The 20,157-nt window shown below is 22.0% G+C and overlaps 6 protein-coding genes across 6 annotated transcripts; 1 reads left to right on the top strand and 5 right to left on the bottom strand. All coding sequences in view use genetic code 6, as the record gives it.

Moving 5' to 3' along the window:
* Positions 1 to 294: 294 nt before the first annotated feature.
* On the top strand, positions 295 to 3,622 carry TTHERM_00446420 (hypothetical protein; the record flags this gene model as incomplete). Its single annotated transcript, XM_001023405.2, has 2 exons — positions 295 to 721; positions 813 to 3,622. Exons 1-2 carry the CDS (start codon positions 367 to 369, stop codon positions 3,620 to 3,622), a joined length of 3,165 nt encoding a protein of 1,054 aa, XP_001023405.1. The 5' UTR covers positions 295 to 366.
* A 549-nt stretch (positions 3,623 to 4,171) lies between these two features.
* TTHERM_00446410 (hypothetical protein) lies at positions 4,172 to 5,644 on the bottom strand (the record flags this gene model as incomplete). Its single annotated transcript, XM_001023404.2, has 7 exons — positions 4,172 to 4,307; positions 4,355 to 4,519; positions 4,571 to 4,660; positions 4,721 to 4,810; positions 4,857 to 4,952; positions 5,000 to 5,154; positions 5,204 to 5,644. 7 exons carry the CDS (start codon positions 5,642 to 5,644, stop codon positions 4,172 to 4,174), a joined length of 1,173 nt encoding a protein of 390 aa, XP_001023404.2.
* Positions 5,645 to 6,185: 541 nt separating this feature from the next.
* On the bottom strand, positions 6,186 to 11,656 carry TTHERM_00446400 (structural maintenance of chromosomes protein; the record flags this gene model as incomplete). Its single annotated transcript, XM_001023403.4, has 14 exons — positions 11,401 to 11,656; positions 11,177 to 11,293; positions 10,733 to 11,019; positions 10,347 to 10,670; positions 9,880 to 10,290; positions 9,170 to 9,718; positions 8,948 to 9,093; positions 8,544 to 8,811; positions 7,952 to 8,473; positions 7,543 to 7,886; positions 7,324 to 7,484; positions 6,805 to 7,274; positions 6,600 to 6,723; positions 6,186 to 6,538 (listed from the first exon to the last, which is right to left on the bottom strand). The coding sequence occupies exons 1-14, from the start codon at positions 11,402 to 11,404 to the stop codon at positions 6,186 to 6,188; spliced, it is 4,080 nt and encodes a 1,359-aa protein (XP_001023403.3). The 5' UTR covers positions 11,405 to 11,656.
* Positions 11,657 to 12,639: 983 nt separating this feature from the next.
* On the bottom strand, positions 12,640 to 13,218 carry TTHERM_00446390 (ADP-ribosylation factor(Arf)/Arf-like (Arl) small GTPase family protein; the record flags this gene model as incomplete). The annotated part of the gene is made up of 1 exon (XM_001023402.3): positions 12,640 to 13,218. One exon carries the CDS (start codon positions 13,216 to 13,218, stop codon positions 12,640 to 12,642), a length of 579 nt encoding a protein of 192 aa, XP_001023402.1.
* A 210-nt stretch (positions 13,219 to 13,428) lies between these two features.
* Positions 13,429 to 14,218, bottom strand: TTHERM_000446389 (hypothetical protein; the record flags this gene model as incomplete). The annotated part of the gene is made up of 3 exons (XM_012799676.1): positions 13,429 to 13,528; positions 13,928 to 14,085; positions 14,183 to 14,218. The coding sequence occupies 3 exons, from the start codon at positions 14,216 to 14,218 to the stop codon at positions 13,429 to 13,431; spliced, it is 294 nt and encodes a 97-aa protein (XP_012655130.1).
* Positions 14,219 to 14,952: 734 nt separating this feature from the next.
* TTHERM_00446370 (hypothetical protein) lies at positions 14,953 to 16,176 on the bottom strand (the record flags this gene model as incomplete). Its single annotated transcript, XM_001023400.1, has 1 exon — positions 14,953 to 16,176. The coding sequence occupies one exon, from the start codon at positions 16,174 to 16,176 to the stop codon at positions 14,953 to 14,955; it is 1,224 nt and encodes a 407-aa protein (XP_001023400.1).
* Positions 16,177 to 20,157: the final 3,981 nt, after the last annotated feature.

The raw sequence follows: 20,157 nt of genomic DNA, 5'->3' as shown, positions 1-20,157 counted from the left end.
TTGTAATAAAAGCAATTTTTATATTTTAGCTAGCTTGAAAAGATAAATTTAATAAAATGTTTGTTTTAAAGGACTGATTTGTTTGTTTGCTTATTTTGGTTTAATTCAAAAAGCTAATTAGATTTATTAAATAAGATATTAATTGAAATTCGTTGTAAATTATCTTATTTATTTAATTAATTTATATTATTAATAATTTATATAATATTTAATGTAAATGAATGGTAAATACTAATAGAAATAATTGGTTTTTATAGCTTGATAATTTAATTAAAAATAATTGATTCAAAAGCTTTTAACATATTTAGAAGACATTAATTACTTTTAGAAATTATTAAAAGAAATTAAATACTTTTCGATTATAATATGAGTTAATCACTAAATAATAGACCTTCTGATATTGATCGGTCTTTAGCTATTTTTTACCACCCGTTGTTTTAAGAAATTACTTCTTAATGGACATTCGCCCTTTTTAGAAAAAATAAACCTGATATATAACAGAATTACAAACATCCACAAGATTTTTAAATGAATTTTTTAGAATTTATAGAATTTAATTTAAAAGTTTAAAAATGCCTGCTTCCCCAATTTGATTTATCAAATGCTTTTGTCTCTGCTTTAAATGATTGGGTTAAAGAAATAACTGAATGCTTCAATTATGCAGATCTTTACTCTTCGAATGAGACAGATGTGCTCAACTTAAAATTAGAAATAGAAAAGAGTAATTTACTATTTTTTTGGAAGAGAATAATATTTTTTTAAATTTATAATATTATATTCTTTAAATTTTATATTTTAATTGAATTATAAAGCTGATAAAGAAAGTCTTACTTTACCTGTAGAAGAATATTTGCAATTTATTGATATGTTTAAGGAGCATGAAGCTTTTAAGATTGTTAAATTTCATATTACTAATGAAGTATTTTGTAAGTTTTTATTTGATTTGTGTACTACTTGGTGTGAATTCTTGGATATTGAATTATTTGTAATATTCATGTTCAGCATATTTCTACAAATATCTGATGGTGAAGAGGGAATTAAAGATTCGATGCTTAAAAATACGCTTGAAATAGAAAATTTGAGATTTGAGTTTTTCGAGGAATTTGAGCGTTAAAAAGAAATATATGCTAAGTAAAAAAAGAAAAACTTACGTTATTATAGAGCTTGGTGTGAATGGAATTATTTAAGGTTAAATGAAATGGGTGAAAATGTAATTTTAAAACTCTCTAGTATATTTGGAGAGGAAGAAGAAGATAGAATATACGATCTTGTATCGATATTTGAAAAGGCTATTGATACTATTAATAATGAAATAACTTCATAGATGGGAAAAACAATCCCTCAATAAATTGATAATTAACAGGTAGATAAAGGTATTAAAAGCTCATAAGATAAATCAGCTACTATTATGCAAGACGAAGGTTCTAAGTTAAGCTAAAGGTAACATGGAGCTATGATTGCTTCAATAAGTCCTCAACTAAACTACTAAGAATCTTTTTAGCAGTTAGGGGAAAGCAAAGACTTGATTAGATAAAAATTGAATTAGCTATAATAAAAGGACTTCAACTAATAATTAATTAGCCAAAAGCAGCAAATATTAAAATAAATTTAGTAAGATTAGAATAATGGATTGTAACATACCACTTATTAAGATAATAAATAGTAATAATTTGAAGTAGACTATGATGAGAGAGGGAATATCGTACTTAAAAAGATAGTTAAAATTCCTGTATTAGGTAAACATATCAATCCATAACCAAAGAATAACGATTAAACAAAAATTTATCTGAGAAATAGAGGAGAAAATCCAATTTAAAATTACTAAATTGATTCTTCCTTTCTAGTTCCCTAAGTAAGAAGCACTTCATTGTAGCCAAATCAAGCTGTGAATAAAACTTTTTCTGAAGGCTAAACAAATTAGAATCAAAATTAAGAAAATTATTAGAATATAAATAATACAAGAGAAGATGTTGGATAATTACCTGATTCATTAGGTTAACCTTTTTAAAAGTAATTTCACTCTATAGCCTTATCAAGCAGAGGATCTAGTAGATAAAAATAAATGAGAAATAGTTTTTTATAAGGAGACTCTAATAATTAATCAAGATAGAATTTCAGTTAATCTAAATAAATATACTAAAATCCTCTTCTTGAAAAAGAGTCTTAGAAGCTATAGAATTAAGCTTAAAAGGATTTAAACAAAACATTTTAGAAAGAAGCCATTGAAACCCATTTAAAAAAAGGCATAAATCATCAAAGCCCACCAAAAAAATAATTTTCTCCCAAAAAAGACATAAGAATTACAAAAAGAGTTACACCTGGAGGACTTTCTTCATCTTTCTAAAATAAAGATTTAGGAAACTCAGCCAATAAGCCATATTTTAACTATGATGGATAGTAGGAAAATGAGCAAACAGGAACGAATTATTCATTTTTTAATCATAATCAATAAGGGCAATTTTAGCAATAGTTTGAAGCTAACATAAAGAAAAATTACGAAGAAGAGGAAAAAAAATAAATTGATAACTCATAAAAGTTTTAATCTAAATTATATTAATTTACTAAATAATCTTTAATAACTTCTCCAAAGTTTGAAACATCTGACAATTCTGTTTTAATTCCTGAGTTTCTAAGAAATTTAAAAGCAAAAATACTTCAAAAAGAGTAAATAAATAAAGAAATGAACATATTTGATAAAGAATTAAACGATTTAAGTAAAACAGATTTTCTTAATGAATTTAGTAATTCTATATATCAAACAAAGAGAAATGCATAGCTTGATGTACCTAAAAAAGTTCTACTTAATCCAAAAATTGGAGCTGATGAACTAAGAGATAAAGTGAACAAATCTTTTGATAAAGGTAGAGGAAAAATTAAGCAAATAGAATAAATATTAGAACCAAATTATACTATTAAAACTTTACCTCATCCTACTAAAAAGAATAAATAAAATTAAAGCAAAGGGGAAAGGTTACTTGCATCACCCTCAAAAAGATTTAACTAACGCGATTATTAATATGAAATTCTCCTTGATGATTAACTTAATAAACTCAAAGAAATATCTATGAAAGAAACAGGTTAAAAATAATAAGCCAACAGTTTTGATTAAGATTAACCTAATTAAAATTAAGCTTACAAAAGAGCAGTAGACCGCTATAAGCATGTATGGAAAAAGTATTTAAGTGAAAGTGATATGTATATGCTAAATGATTGGGATTCTCTCTACAAAATTATAATTATTTTGAAGAGGAAATTTGCTTAAGATCATAGAGAAAATTATCTAAATTTACTCAATTTAGATTTAGCTTCTAATTATTAATCTTCTTCTTAAAATGATTTTGATGATTCTTCAACTTAAGCTTCAGGTGAGCACGAAAATAGATTTGTGCTTGACAAAGAAAAATTCTAAAAAACAATTTAAAAGTTACTAAAAAGAGATGAAAGAAGGAAAAAGAGAAGAAGACAAAAACGCAAAGCGAAGTAGAATACGAATCAGATCTAAGCTTATGATATATTTAAAGAAAAAAGAAAAAAATTCTAGCTTACAAAATTCAGATCAAGATCAAATAAACAACTATTTAAAGATGTATTTCTTTTACCATAAATTTCAAAGCCTAATTGAAGTTCATTAAATAATCCATTAAGTATAAACATTAAAATACTTGAAACAATTTATAATTCAATAAAGTAACCAAATACTTTCCTATTTTAAGCTTAAAAATGTAAATAAAAAAATTAAATGAATAATTAAATAAAAATTTATAACTTTTATTGTATAAAATCAAATGTGTATTTTTGCCAATAAAATATTTAAAATAATTTGCTATTCTATTTTAGAAAAATCAATTTAAATTATTTAAAATAATAATTTAATAATTTTAAATTTATTTTTAAACTATTTATTTTAATCAAACAAGTATATATTCTTCAATTTTCTCATAAATTTTATTTAATAAAAATTTTTTATTTTATTACTAAAATTACAAATATTTTGTTTGTTTCTTGAACTAAAATAATTTAGTAAATCATTTAGATTATTTATTTTTATAGCTTTAAAATATTTTATGCTTAAAATGTCTGAAATACCAACCTAGCCTTGCTTGATTCTTAAATTTTTAATAAAGTTTAAATAATTTATATTAAATTTAAATACATATGCAAATAAAATAATTCAATTTAATGAATACAAACAATCACACTTAATTTATAATTTTTGTTTGGCTATAATTTCCTAAATACTGCTAATTCTTTTTTAGTGAAAATCTTTGAAGATTTCATACTACTTACATTCAATTCCTTATTTAATACTTTAAAAAAAAATTCATAAATTAGATATCTATTAATTGTATTTTACTTTGCACTTATGCCTGATCTCTTTTTAACAAATTAATCATATAATTTTTATCCTCTTTTACTAACATCATTTTCCAATATTTCAAGTTTGATACTTTTCAAATTTACATTTTTTTAAAACGCATACCCCAAATCCTTTAATCCTCCTCCAAGTATAATATTATAACTAAAAAGAATTAGCATTATTATTGAATATTAAAAAAAAAATAATGTTTACTTTAAATTTAATTAAAGATTCTCTAAAGTTGAGTTTTACAACAAAAAAGTGTTTAAAATTTGCACATCTTGTTGGTTTATCAAATTTCCTCTTTTTTATAATAAAATTTATTGTCTTAATTAGTAATGAAAAGAATGTTTCTTAAATTACCCTAAATTAAGGTCTAAAGTTTTTAATTTTTTATTTTTAGCTAATCCATTAGATAGTGCTTGTAATCTTCCTGAATTAATTCCTGTTCCACTTTTTAAAAATAATGAAAATCTACTTTTTATACTTAATCTATTACAATAAGTTCAATGATAGCTCTTCGAGTTGTTAATTTTTAGCAATACCAGCTCCTAAGGCTTTTATTTGTGCTTGAGTTTACAACTATTAATCGTTACTATAGAAAATTAATTAGCAAATTAATTATGTTTAAATAATATTTACCAATAACTATATTCATCTAGCTCAAATTTTTTTGAATTAAACTATTACAATAATTTTTGATTGCTTAGATCTATACTTGCTTTACCACTTTTGTCCAAAATTTCTTAAAAGTAAGAATCTGTTTCTACTTAGGATAAAATCTACTTTGCAATTTTCTAATTAAATAAATAATTTAACAAACTATTGAAATATAAAATAAATTACTGCTTGCTATAAATGCTTTTCAATTAGTTTTTCATATTTTCTATTCATTTTTCTTCTGATTTCAAGTTCTTCAATCAAACATATTTCATTATCATTTTCAATAATTTCAAAATTGTCTTATATTTTTTTTAAAACAAGAGCTTTATTCTCACTATTTTTTTATAAATAGTCATTTAATTCCTTAGATTTTTTCATACAAGATTTTAGTTGTGAGATTTTAGATGAGAATTCAAACTTTTAGGCATCTTAATCTAGTCTATTTTAAACTTCTATTAAGACATCTAAATATTCAGATTAATTAGACAACTTTGCCAACTTATCTATAATAGCAGCAAAAAGTTCCTAAAAAGACATTTTCTAGTATTCAATATTGTCTTAAGCTTAGTTCTCAACTTCTCTAAGCTAATTTTATCTTGGAGCTTTAAAATCAACACAGATCATATAACTTTCTATTAAAAAATTGATTTTTACTAATTAGTGCTACTTTAATGATATTAAATATCAATATGAACTAAAATTATTAATTAAAAATAATATCTATTAAGTAAATAATTGTATAAGACTATTTTAAAATCATCTTTTTATATTTTTTAAATTTTTTTAAAATCATCTTTTTATCTTTATAAGATTTTTATTACACTTTTAAAAAACCATTTAATTTTAAATAATAAAAATTATTTTACTTATTTGTTAAAACAAAAAGAAAAAAAAAATATCTTATTTCAATTTATGATTAAAAGTATTAAACAATTATTTTAGATATTATTAACTAATTCAATCATTTATTTAAAAGTAAAAATACTTTAACTAAAATTATTTAAGGGAAATTATTATTGTTTTATACATACAAAAATTTTTATTAAGGAAAATAGATGATTTTAAAATTACACTCACTCTAAAATAATAAAGTATGGATGGATGGATAGATAGATAGATAGATTGATTACAAAACATTAATTTAATTATTTGAAACTATTTTTTATCAGTTGCTCTTATTGTCTTTATCTTCATTCTAGTTTTAATTAGTGTCAGTCTTATCATCATTCAAGTGTTGAATTTTTTAATAAATTAATTCAGGAATGATTGCAATAGTTTTAGTAGTATCGTATGTTTTGTAGACTCCAACTAATTTGTTGGCAAGCTCAAACATATTATTTCTTAAGGAAATAATAATGAATTGTGCATTTTTAGTTCTTTCTTGGATATAATTACCAACAATTGATACATTCTTGAAATCTAAGGCAGCATCGATTTCATCCATAAAGTATAATGGAGTTGGCTTGTAATAATGCAAAGCAAAAACTAAAGAAAGAGAACTTAAAGTCTTTTCACCACCTTTACAATTAATTAATTATTAATCAAATTTTATTTCTAAAAAATGTTTTAAATTATGTACCTGATAGCTTTGAGATTTATTTCCAAGATTTTTTAGGAGGTCTTACTGTGAAATTAACACCATCTGAGAAAGGATCGAGAGAGTCAATTAATTCAAGTTCAGCATCACCACCATTTGTTAATGTCTATGTTTTTATTGCAATTAAAAAATTAAATAAAATGTTTATATTAAAAAAAATGCTATCTTATTAAATATAAAAGCTTACTTAATATGTTTCTTTTAGCTTAGCTGAGATAAGGTTAAAGCCGCTCATGAATTTTTCAAATCTTTCTTTTTTAAGACGATCAATATCTACTTTAAGCTCTGAGATTCTATTTTTAACTCTTTCAAATTCTTCCTTTTTGGACTTAAATTCAATGTACTTATTTTTAAATTCAGTAATAGTAGTGATGTTGGCATCGTTAGTCATGCTCTTTAATTTTTCTTCAGCCTTAGCCTTTTCAATTTTTAATGATTCTCTGTGATTTTCAAGTTATTCAATCAATTCTTAACCAATATCATCATAAACATCAATACTACTTATTTTCTTAGTGTTTTTGCTTGATCTAATTTTTTTATTTTATTTATCATTATTTTCTGGAATTTCTTCATCATCCTCTTTATCTTAAGTGTTTTTCTCTTCATCCATCATAGATTGCATGATAGATTCTTCAAGGATAGAAATATTATCTAAATCTTTATTAAGAGCTTAATTTAATAATGCAAATTATTTAAATTTTTTTACTATTTTGGTCATCAGATTTCTTATCCTCACTCTCATTAATTTAATAGCCAGCAATTTCATCAATGAATTGTAAGAAATCATATGATTTAGTAATTTCTTTGTAAGTATTTCTGTTATTGGCAATAACATGTTCACTTCTGTTCTAATCTTCTTTTGCTTTGCTATTTATTTTATAAAAAGAAAATTATTATCAATATTTTTTATTAATACAAAACTTACTTAATTTTAGCTTCAAAGTCATCTTTTTCTTTTTTTAATTTCTCTAAAGCATCCTTCATATCTTTAATAATTTTTTCAATTCCAGCCTTTTATTCATCTCTTTGCTTTTGCTACTCTTGTAACATTGCTAACTGCTATTCAGCTTATTGTTAATCTTTGAATACCTTAACAGCATCTTCTTCAAGTTTTTATTACTAATCTTTTAATGGATCAATACTAGCTTTTATTTTTTTGATTCTCTCCTATGTCTCATTCTTTTCTCTTTCGTTGTTCTTTAAAGTTTTTTCTAAGTCTTTTAATTTAGCAGTTTTTTTGTTGACGTCTGCTTGCAACTCTAAGGTTTACTTTATAAAAAATAAAAAAATTATATCATCTAAGTAATTTAAAAAATGAATATAAATAAAGCTACATTTTAAATATTCTTGCAAATTTCTTGTTATTGCTTAAGTTCTTAGCCACCTGATTTGTTAATTTTCTCATCAATATCGGTTATTTTTTTATTTAATTCCATGATTTATCCATCATATTCATGATATTCACTTTCAAATTTTTCAAGTTCCTACTTGATGACTTATCTTTCTTTTGCATTCTATTCTTATTCGTCCATTTACTTTTAAAGAGCTTTTAGTCTATTTTGGCATCTGGTTACATTATCTTCCTACAATTATTAATCAAACTTCTTAGCTTCGAGCTACTTTACCAAGTACATCTTTTCCTAAATAAATGTGTTTAGTTACTTATTTGTATTCTAAATTGTTTCTCTAATTTATTCTAAGTCTTATTAGTTTCTGCTATATTCTGCTTGATATCTTTCAACCTCCTCAGGAGAAATCTCCACTTTTAATTGAGAGGCCATACCACCTCTTCTAGCAGCACCACCACCAGACATAACACCAGAATCATCAATTAATTCTCCTTTTTTAGTGACTACCTAAATTTTAAATGTTAATTAAATAAATTTAAACAATTAATTTAAAAATTAAAGAAATATAGTAATATACTCTATGTCTTTATTGACCATAAGCTATTTCTGTAGCAAGATCAATGTTATCACAAACCAAAGTATTTCTCAAAGCAAAGTAAAAAGCAACTTTATATTTCTAATCTTTGAATTAAATTAAATCAAATAATCTCTATGATCCTCTAGGACATTAGAATTATTTTTCCATATATTATCTATTATGTTCTATTTTATCTAAAGCAATAAATTAAGCTTTACCAATTTTTTCCTTTCTCAAGTAATTGACTGCATTCTAAGCATCATCATATCTATTATTTTATTATTTGCAATAAGTTTAAATGTTGATTTTTTAATAATCAAAAAAAGTTTAATTTTTTAATTAATAAATAATCTTTTTTTAAACTAATTTAATAAAAACTGTATTTCTGATTTTTAAAAATTTACCTATCTACAATAATATTGTCTAATTGACCACATGCTGTAGTTATGGCAACATCATATTCTTCATTGATAGCTGCTAAATCACCCAATCTTCCACAAATACCTCTAAGCTTTCCTTATTGTTAAGCTATCATTAATTCGTTTAAAACCTATTTTTGTTAATTACAAAAAATATTTTATTTTCTATAATTTAGTTACTGATTATATTTTTATTTATTTATTTACCTTATTTCTTGTTTGAGAGTCTTAATTAGATTATTTTGTTTAATCAATTTTTTGTTTGCATTCAGAAATGGCTTTAATAATTTTTTCTTCAATAATCCTACATTCCTTATTATCAGCTTCTTATTTTTCATATCCTGCTTCAATGGCTTAAATAGCTTAAGCAATTTATTTAATCAATGTATGCTAATCTTCTATTAATTATTTAGCTTTTTCTAATTCATTTTAATTCTTTTCATATTCATTTTAAATAGCTGTGGCATCTTGAGAAATCAAAGTAAACCTGTTTTAAAGTGTGTCTCTCTTCGATTAAACTTCAAGTTTTTTCTCCTTAATTGGTTATAATTTTTTTTCCATTTCTTTTTTTTCCTTAACTAACTTTTGGTTTTCGTTGTTAACTTTGCTTTTTAATTCTCTAAGCTTTTCATCTTCGTCATCTTTTTTAGTCAATAATTTTCTTAATCTATCTTACTTTTCTGGCAATTCAGATTGATATTCTTTTTAATCACGAATAGCTTTTTTATATTCATCTTGAAGATCTTCAAGTTATTTCTAAAGAAAAAAATATATTCAGAAAAATAAATTCTAAAATTTCCAAATAAACAATAATTAATTATTTTCAATTTCCCATTTTTACAAATTTTATTGAAAAAAAATTACTCTCTATATTGATAAATGGATAAAAAAATAAAATAAATATTTTGATTGATTACCTCAGCTTTAGTTTAGTTTTCAGTTTCTAATACTAACTTTTGTCTAATTAATTCATCACGTTCATTCAATTTTTTTAATTGACCTTTATACTTTTACACTTCATAATCCTTTTTTTCTATTTCAGCTTTGCTTTGCTTATATTCTTTGATAACTTGTTCGTTTTCCTTTAATTACTATTTGAATTTTTCTCTCATTTCAACATTTTATTGCTCATTTTATTTGATCTTTGTTTCAAACTTTTCTATATCTTTTTTACTTCTTAAAAGATCGATCTATCCAATAATATTTGTCATTTAATAGCTTAGTTTTTCATTACGAATGTATTCGATGGCTAAATTCTTAGATTCTTATAGCTTTTCTAAATCAGCTTCGTGTATTCTCATTCTTTCTCCCTTTTCTCTTCTTTCATTCTTTTTATATCATAAATAGTAAATCTTTCATTTTAATTAATTAATAAGTTAGTTACCTAGAGGACTTCATATTCTTCGTCTTTCTTTTCAATATCTTCTTTGAATTAATTAGAACCTATAATATCTTCCAAATATTCAAGCAAACCAGGTTTTTCTGGATCTCCAGAACGAGGCTTCATAAGTGAAATTTACTCTACTTCACCTTAAAGAATTAAGAAACGGTTATTAGTAAGATCAATACCCTTCTATTTAAGAGTATCAGTAACTTCTACATGAGATACTTCTTTATCGTTGATCTCGTATTTTGAAACACTAGATTTATTAACTGTTCTTCTAACAGTGAATTCAGTTCCAGGAATAACTTCATATTCTTCGCCTTCCTTTTAGTTTGAAAATAATGTTAAATATTAGATTGATTAACTACTGCTAAAATGAAAATTACTTTATCTCTAATTTCATGGAAAGTAACTTCGACAGAAGCTTTTTTAACATTTTAATGCTTTGAAGAGTTATGAATGAGTTATTCAAGTTTTTTGAGACGCATCCAGGAAGCTTTTTTACCAAATACGAAAAGAAGAGACTCAATCAAGTTTGATTTACCACTACCATTAGGCCCAACAACGGAAGTAAATCTTTTATGGAAAGGACCAATAACTTATCTACCTTAATAACTCTTAAAGTTTTCAAGCACGATTTACTTTACAATAAGTCTTTGCTCGCTCTTACCAGCTATTTAAAAAAAAAATCCTTTAGATATGAATAAAATTTGAAGCACTTTTAATAAAAATTTCAAGCTAATTCCTTGTAAAAAAAAAGCTAGTTCTTATAATTGGGATAATGCAATAAATTTGTAGGCATTTTAATATGAAAACGCATGTATACTTACCTAAATTTTATCTCAGAACCGAATTTTTGAGCAGACTTTAAGTATGTTTAACAACTGATTTAGCAGTGGGTATTTCTTCTTCCATTTATGCTTATACTTTTGAAGTTGATTCTTAATCTAATTATTGTTTTTAGAAAATAATTTCATATAAAATTAAAATACAGATAAGTGGCAAAAATGTAAATACTAAAATTAATTTTGAAAAGCTAAACAAAATAATTTACTCATTTTTATGTGATTCCTCTAGACAATTATATTATACTTATTATAGCTTTTAATCAAAATTAACTTTTTCTCTAAAAAATAAGAATAGAATTGATTTGAAATATCGCTAAATAATAAATTTTTTGATCTAAATTATTAATAGATATTCTTCTTAATCTGAAAAATTAAAAAATCTGCTTCTTATTAATCTTAATAAAGATTTGAATATTTATTTTTTGCCGAAATTTTGATATTTATAAATAGAGTATTGTTTTTATTTGTTTGATGTTTTCTGTATTTAATTATATTAGAGCCCGCCAAATTAATTAGAATTAATAATTTAAAATGTTAATCAAGTCAATACATAAATAAACCCTTTAAATATTCCTTAATGTTTTAAAGCAATAATTATCAAATTCTACTTTGATAATTTAAATTTATTCTTTAGTTTATTCAATAAAAATTTAATAAAAAAATTATTTTAAATAAAATTAGTTATTTATTTTTTGAAAGTTAATTAAACAAAAAAACCAAATAAAATTACTTTTGAAAATACAAAATGAAGTTTTTAAATAATTTAAAAATGCTAAATTATTTATTTTAATTAAAAATAATGCTCAATTTATTGATTTATTTATTTTAGAAATAATTTTTTTATTATCCGATTTTAATTTAGTAAGTTAGTTAGTCTTTCTTATATAGTTTATTTTCAATAAATCTTCTAGAAAATTAAATTTTTCCAAAAAACGAAAAAGAATTTAAGCGATTCTAAAATTTATATTTTTGTGAGAATTCTTTCAAAATTATGTTAACAAATTTATTAGTAATTAAAAATAAACAAACTCTACTTTACATTTCAACTATTATTTCTTTATTGATTAATTAATATAAAGTTTTCACTAAATGACGACTTGTGTTTGAAACTTTAATTTGTATGTTAAAAATGAAATTAAATGTTTATGAAAGAAAGATACGGCCTGAGATACTAATTTTTATTTAAAATTTGCATTACTGTTTTACTATATTGCAATCATATGTTGAAGATACTTGGTTAGACTTATCATTAGGGTTCAATTTTTTTTGTGAAATAATGTATATAAAAAATATTCTCAAATAATTGCAAAATGAGAAGAGCTGAAGTAAATTTTTTTGAAATTCTTTTACTTATTGAGAATTATGAATAAAATAACTTTGAGATTAATATAAAACCAGAGAGATACATAAATTATTAAAATATTTTTTAAGAAATAGGTTTTTAATCATTTAAGGAACTTAGAAAGCCATTGGAATCCATCAGCGTAGCCTATCTTTTTAGATACTGAGCACATAAACAATTCGATGGGACGACCGTCGATTTCGCTAATCTTTTCAATACCGATTTATGAAGTATTAGCTAAGCCAAAATTGATTCTAAGTTCATCTTCAGAAGCAGCTCCTTGAATATCGATCTTGTTTCCAAGAATAACGATTGGAACCTTTTCCAATTCTTTAGTTTAAATAATTTTATTGAATTCAATTCTAGATTCTTCAAAACGAGCACGGTCAGAACTGTCTACTAAATATACAATACCATCAATAGAAGCGAAGTAATTCTTCCAAGTTTTTCTGACTGCTTCGTGGCCACCTAAGTCGAAAGCTTTGAAACGAATATTTCCTAAAACTAATTCTTCTGTGTGAGAACCAAGGGTGGGGTCGTGCTAAACGAGACGACCATCTTTTAATCTTCTTAACAAAGTAGTTTTACCAGCATTATCTAAACCTAAGAACAATATCTTACCATTCTTTTTGTAAAGACCTAAATAGCCTAACATATTTTTGAAAAAGTCGAAAATGAACATTTCTTGAACTTGCTTTTTTAACTTTTTTTTTTTGATAAAGATTTTTTACCAGATGTTTTTTATGTAAATTTATATTTTTTATATAATTTTTTATCAAATTTTTTAAAAGAATTAAGCTATCTGTATATGGTTACTACATAATCAAAATACCTTATCCACTCTATTCATTTTTTAACATTAAAGAAGTTCATTTCAATCAATTTATTTTTTTCACCCTCTAAAACTATAATTTTCTTAGTGTTTGATAACAAAATAATAATGCATCAGCTTACCTGACCCACGTAATTGTCCTAATAATATTTTAACTGATCTATTTATCAAAAATATATTTATTTGAATATTTATTGCTTAAACTTTGAGAGAAAAAAAATCTAAAATTAAATTTAAATTGCTTTCATTCATATTTGTTGAGTAAAGAAAATCTGTAAGCGAGTCATTTTATGCTTTTCTTATTTTTACAAAGATTTTTTTTGACAAATTTAACTTGGCAGCTATATTTTTCAATTAAAATAATGTCTATTTCTATGATTTAAACATGCAAAAATTTACTTATATATTACGTTTTTGCAACAATAAATTGCGCATCAAATTAATTATATCATAAAGAGTTAATGAATATTAATTATCAATGACTCAATATTTATTTTAATTATTCATAATTAAATCTAATATAAAAATTTTTTCAAAATAAAAAAATGCATTAATTTACAATTGGATTTGACAAACTAAAATTTGAATTCTTTTAAAAGGCATAAAATTGATTTTATAAAAGAATTTTAGAATATCGAATCGATTGTGTCTTTTTGATTTTTATTTCAATAAAAGGCCTTTTTTTTAACAAATGCGTATTAATATCTCAATTGTTATCTATTTTTTTATAAAAGATAAAATTGTCAAAAAAAAAAAACAACAACAAATAAATTAAATATTCTTTTAAAATGAACAAATAAATTCTTGCTCTCACTTTATTAGCAGTAACCTTGTTTGCTACCACCTCCATTCTTCTCTCTGGTTACTAAGATGACTCTAACTTCGAACTTGAAAATGGATCCTGTGCTACAGTTTCCGCTAAGAGTGGAAAGTTCTTCGTCACAAACAAATGTGACCACAACGTTAAGATTACTCTCACTCAATCCAGTGTTGATTTTGATACTACTTTTACCACTGACTGCTTAACTCCTAAGTAAGGACAAGCTACTACTCTTACTTCAGGTAGATCTTACACTATTACTTCTGAAGTTCAATGCTGAGCTCTTTGTATGAGATCAAACTTGATCAATTTAAAAATTTTAATAAATGAAAAATCCATATTTATATATATATAAATATATATTCTATATGTGATTTATCTTAAAACAAAAATAATCTATTAAATTATACATTTGTAGTATTTGAAAATATTCAATCATAAAAATACAAAATTTCATTATATAAACTTAAATTATAATAGAATAAATTACTTTTTTTTTTAAATGTATAAAGAATTGGTTGATTTTTTCTTTTATTAAAATAAGAATTTATTCATTAAATATACTCTATATTTTAAAAATAAAGATTTAAATACAAAGTATTAAATTTATTATTTGAATAACTATTGAAAAATATCATTGGTACTAAAATATTTCATAACATAAACAATAATAAATTAATTAAATTAATCCAATATTTATTCTAAAAATTAATATTTTTATAAATTCTTTGATCCAAATACATAATTTCATTTAAAAAAATAATTCACTCATCTTTAATACTTTTTTAAACTTCTATTTATCTATATTTGCATGTTCTATGAGGATATATATCTTGAGAGGAGGGAGGTTTAAAATTATTTTTATCAGTAATGTAATTGAAAAATTTTAAGCCTAGTTGGTTGGAAAAGTTATCAGTAATCAAAAAATCAAGAATATTTCTTGAGTTATAGTAATTATATTTAGATTACCTTATTTAGATTATATTTTGGATCTACGTAGAATCTAAGATAAACTCTGTTTAAACAAAAGCAGCTATATTATATCCGTCTACTTTGCAAAGTAGTTGAGTAGCTTTTACATTAAATTTGATAAATATTCCATCAAGAGTATACATTTTACCCTCAGATTCCCATTATTAGACCTCACTCAATAGATAAAACTACTAATTAAATCTTATGGCGTCTAAAACTTGCAAGTTTGTGTAAGGCATATATTCTCTGCCTAAAAATAAGTTAATGTGCATAGTTTTTGACAGCAATTCTAACATTTCATTAGGCCCACAACCCAATATCGCACAAAGACTCTCACTTATTCCATATTATACATTTAATGGTATTCCTAATTCATTTTTTTCAAGTAAAGAAATGCAAAAATAAGCATGACATTCTTCCAAATTATTTTAAGATAAAAATCTATCTATATTTTAACTATAAAAGCTTTGCTAAATCTCATTCAAGTATTCGAATCCTCTATTTTATATTAGGGATTTGTAAAGTAATTCTACAGTAAAGATATGATACCAATATTTTTATAGTTCTTCAGCCAAAACCATATTATTTTAATTCTAACTTTACAATAAAACTTATATGATATTCTAAAAGTCACAACAACCCTAAATTTTATTGTTATGTGAAACTTGGATTATATTTTTATTTTTGAAGTAAGTGATGTTGTTCACATATTTTTTATCCTAAAGTAGCGAAGCCTGTCTTAGCAATTAATCTATATCGTCTTCTTCTTTATGAAATATTTCTAACAAAATATCTCCAACTAAAACCAAGTTACTTTCTGTGGAAATAAATTTACTCAGTAAAAATGAAATAGGCATTGTACCACAACGATTTTTGTTTTTATTTTTGTTTACTTTGGCAATCTAGTCATCTTTCTTTTATGTTAAGTCATTCTAATCTGCTTTATCATCATTTTTTTGTTTTTTATTATGGGATGTTTCTTTGAAGGATTAATAAAATAATGTTTAGTTTTCCATAAAATCTAAGTATAATTATATAAAAGTACAGATTTTAATAATTAACAATATTTTAACTTATATGAACACCTAAAGAGTAAAAATATTAAATATCAAAAAGAAAGCTTAATAAAATAATTTTTTAAAACAAATGGGTTATTTTAGTTTCTTAATATTTTAAAGAACATTTATTTTAATTTTATTTAAAAAGACAGTCATAAATAACATCAATAGTAATTTTTAATTTATTCTCTATAAGTCAATTAAAATCAATTAAATAAAGATCGTGATAATTAATTTTACAGATTATGTAATAATAAAATTAAATGATTTTAGAAATTAATCTTAATTTGTTAAATAAAAAATTATTGTTTAAATTAAATTAAACTCTTTTCTTACATAAACATTTTTAGGAATTCAACTAAAGCTAATAAAACTTCTATTAAAACAAAATTCACCTATAGGAGAAGGCAAGAACAAAAGAACCATTCTAAATAAAAATATAAAAAAACAATAATTTGGTATCGATTTCCAGATCCAACTTTTACAAGTGCTTGATCAATGTGAGCCGTGTGTTGATAAACTACTTTGCTAATTTATATTTAATTTTTCAAAAATATTTAATACATCATACTATCATTTAACTTTTAAAATTTTAAAATTTTATGTAAATTTTAGAATAGTTGTAAATATTTTTTGAAAGAATAACATAATAAAAAAAAATTTGAAAAAGGTTTTTAAAATGAATAATAGAAAATATTTAGCTTGTTTTTTTGCAATGAAGTCTAAGTTTTTTTCAAAAATGTAAGAGTCCTTTTTTTGAAGGATTATAAGTGATATTACAACAGCCCTTAATTAATATACCAAATTTCTCTTTTATTTTCGTTATATATTCTTACAATTATAAACAATATAATTATAAAAAGTTGAGGGTAATTTAATTCTAAGATATGCTTAAGTAATTTTTATTACACTTTCAAATTTATAAATTCTAAATAGAAAATTACTTAAAAACTAACAAAATTATGTTAATTTAGGTTCTGTATTGGATTTATCTATGATGCTGAAATATATTTTGTTTGGGATATATTAGCAAGAAATCTAAAGTTAAAATTTGAAAGTTAAAATATTATCTTCTTCCATATTAATCTACTAATTTTATGTAAAAAATCTTTAAAGATACATTTTTTATATTTTAAAGTAAAAAAAAAGTAAATTAAAAAAAATAAAAATAAGGAACTTAAAAAAATATTAACAAACTTTTAAATTAGTTACTCATACCTTTTAAGTAAGCAATCTTTTTTAGTCAGTAAATTGAATCCGAATTTGAGTTTTTTCTAAATTATGAATAATAGCAAAGATATTTACATAAAACTATAAAATTAAAAAAAGCTTAATTCTTTAAAATTTAAATAAGAAACATAAATAAAAGATTTAGTAAATTAAATATCTGGCTTTAAGTGTGTAAAATGACTGAATTAAAAAATAAAGAAGAAGATAGTAAAGTTAATAATGAAAATTTTAATTAAACAAAAATAATACTTTTTCTATTTAAACCTCTCATTCAAAACCAATAATTAAAATAAAAGAAATATTTCAAAAATTATTATTTAAATTCCTAAAATTAATACAAATTTTTATAAATATATTAATTAATATTTTAATTTTTCATAATATTATAATGAATTATTTATTAGGTTAACATATTGATCTTTCATTAAATTAAGTAAATAAATAAATCAATTAATGAATAATAATTTACCCGATTTTTTTTTTAATAACTGTAACTAATATTTTTGAATATTTTTTTTAAAGAAAAAAAAGAATTTTTATAAAAATACTATTTTATAAAGAATTTTACAATTTATTAATTAAATTAAAACTTCAATTTAAATAATTTTTTATTTAAATTTACAAATATGATTTTTAATTGATCAATGAAGTTTTTTTGTAAATCTATGATGTATAATCATACCAAACTGGTTAAAATAAAAAAATCTTAAAATAACTGCTTAATTTATTTAAAAACAATTTAGATTTATTAAATTTATTAACATTTCGTGAGATTACAGTAAAAAACTCAATTTACTTAGATTTTATAATATAAAGTGAGTAAAATGTAGATCAAAAAAATATAATACTTATTCAAAATAATTTACATATAAAATTAAATTTAGTGGAAAGATTTTTTTGTTCACTTTAGAAATAATTTATAAAAATGTAAATTATAGAACAAATAAGTTTTTAGAAATAATAATTTAAATATTGATTTATTTATTTGATAATTGTAAACTGATTTATTTATTTATTCTAAAAAATTGCTTACAAATTTTATTTAAAAATAAAAATATATTTCTCATAAAAAATTAAAAAATATCATTAATACCATATTTAATTTTAATTATGATATTAAATTTGTGGATTAATTATTTAAACCAAATTTACAGGAAATAGTTTTGTCATTTTTTACATACTAAACACTTGAAAGAAAATAATAACTATTACTAATAATTTCTCAAGTATATTTAACTTGTTTTGAGTAAAATAGGCAGATTAATGACTTTTTTTTTTTCTTCTATGATATTAGCCTTTTAACTATTGCTTTATAATGTTGTTTAAAAATTCATTTAACTGTAAAAATTATTTTGATGAAATAGAAAAAAATGCTTCTGGAAAAAAAAATTAAAAGCTGTAAAGTAGAATGTATGACATCAATTCATCGATTTCTAGAAAATTTGAAGAAAATTCGAAGAATGACTAAAAGTAATTTACACTATAGGAAATTTATTCCTTAAAAAGCGAGTTTTTTTTATGATTTAAATATTTTTTATAAAAAATAGAATATTTTATTTGTTAAATCTTTAAAAAATGATTTAATAAAAATAAAATTTGCGCTCAGTTTTTATTGAAACAAATTATATTAATTCTGTTGTATGTACTGTTTGAATTAAAATGTAAAATTTAAAAATACACAAATTTAGTGGAAATAGATAAATATTAATCTAAAAAATAAATAGTAAAGGAGCATAATGTAAATTTAGATTAGGGAAACTTGAGTCTTGATTTAATATTTTTTTGTATTTATTTCATTTTTAAGTTGGTATGTCACTAAATTAAAAGAAACCTTACAGAATGTTTAAGTGAAAAATTTAGTTATATATTTATTATTATTATTTAATAATTAACTTAAAAATATTACAAGTTAAGTTATTTGATAATCGTTAAATTTTCATTGAAATAATCATTTCGACACTATGTTTTTTTACAGATAAAAAATTTTTTTTCTTTATTTTACCCAATAAATTTAACACCAATTTCATTTTATAAAAATCTTATCTTAAAATATTAAGTAAACCCTATAAAATACAAATTTTTTATCGAACGCAAATAATCATTGAAATTTTTAGGAAAATCTTATTATGAAAGAATTAATTATTAAAAACAAAATGGTATGAATTAATGTATTTATTATTATAAATAAAATTAATGTAAACCAATTTTCAAATAGATTTTTATCTTATTAATTGCTAGTATATTAAGCAAATTTTATCTGAATGCTATTAATGAAGATTAAAATATTTATTTTAATGAGTTAAAGAGAATTATGCATTTGAAAAAGAAACTGATAGATAGATAAATAACTATTTTTAAATTATTTGATAATATATTTTTTTTTTGAATTTTAAATTTAGAATAGACATTAATTTAAAAATGGTTGACCGAGATAATGCTGTTTTGTATAAAAAATTTAAATTTAAAAAATATTATAACCAAATGAAAAAGATGTAATTAAATTATTAGTTTTAAATAAATACTTGTTAATTTCTGAATTTGATCGAGTTGTAATTTAATTTTACTTTAGAAATATTATAATCGCTAATTTAAAACTGAATTAACAAAAGTTACTCAAAATTTCTATTAGATTTACGCATTTTAAATAAAACATAAGCGATCTATAAAATAGTACTAAATTCATTTTTTTAATTAAAAATTAAGATACCA

This window comes from Tetrahymena thermophila, assembly GCF_000189635.1.
Source record: "Tetrahymena thermophila SB210 genomic scaffold scf_8254437, whole genome shotgun sequence".
Classification (NCBI taxonomy): domain Eukaryota; phylum Ciliophora; class Oligohymenophorea; order Hymenostomatida; family Tetrahymenidae; genus Tetrahymena; species Tetrahymena thermophila.
Note: the sequence above shows the minus strand (reverse complement) of the source record. Positions and strands in the feature narration are given on the sequence as shown.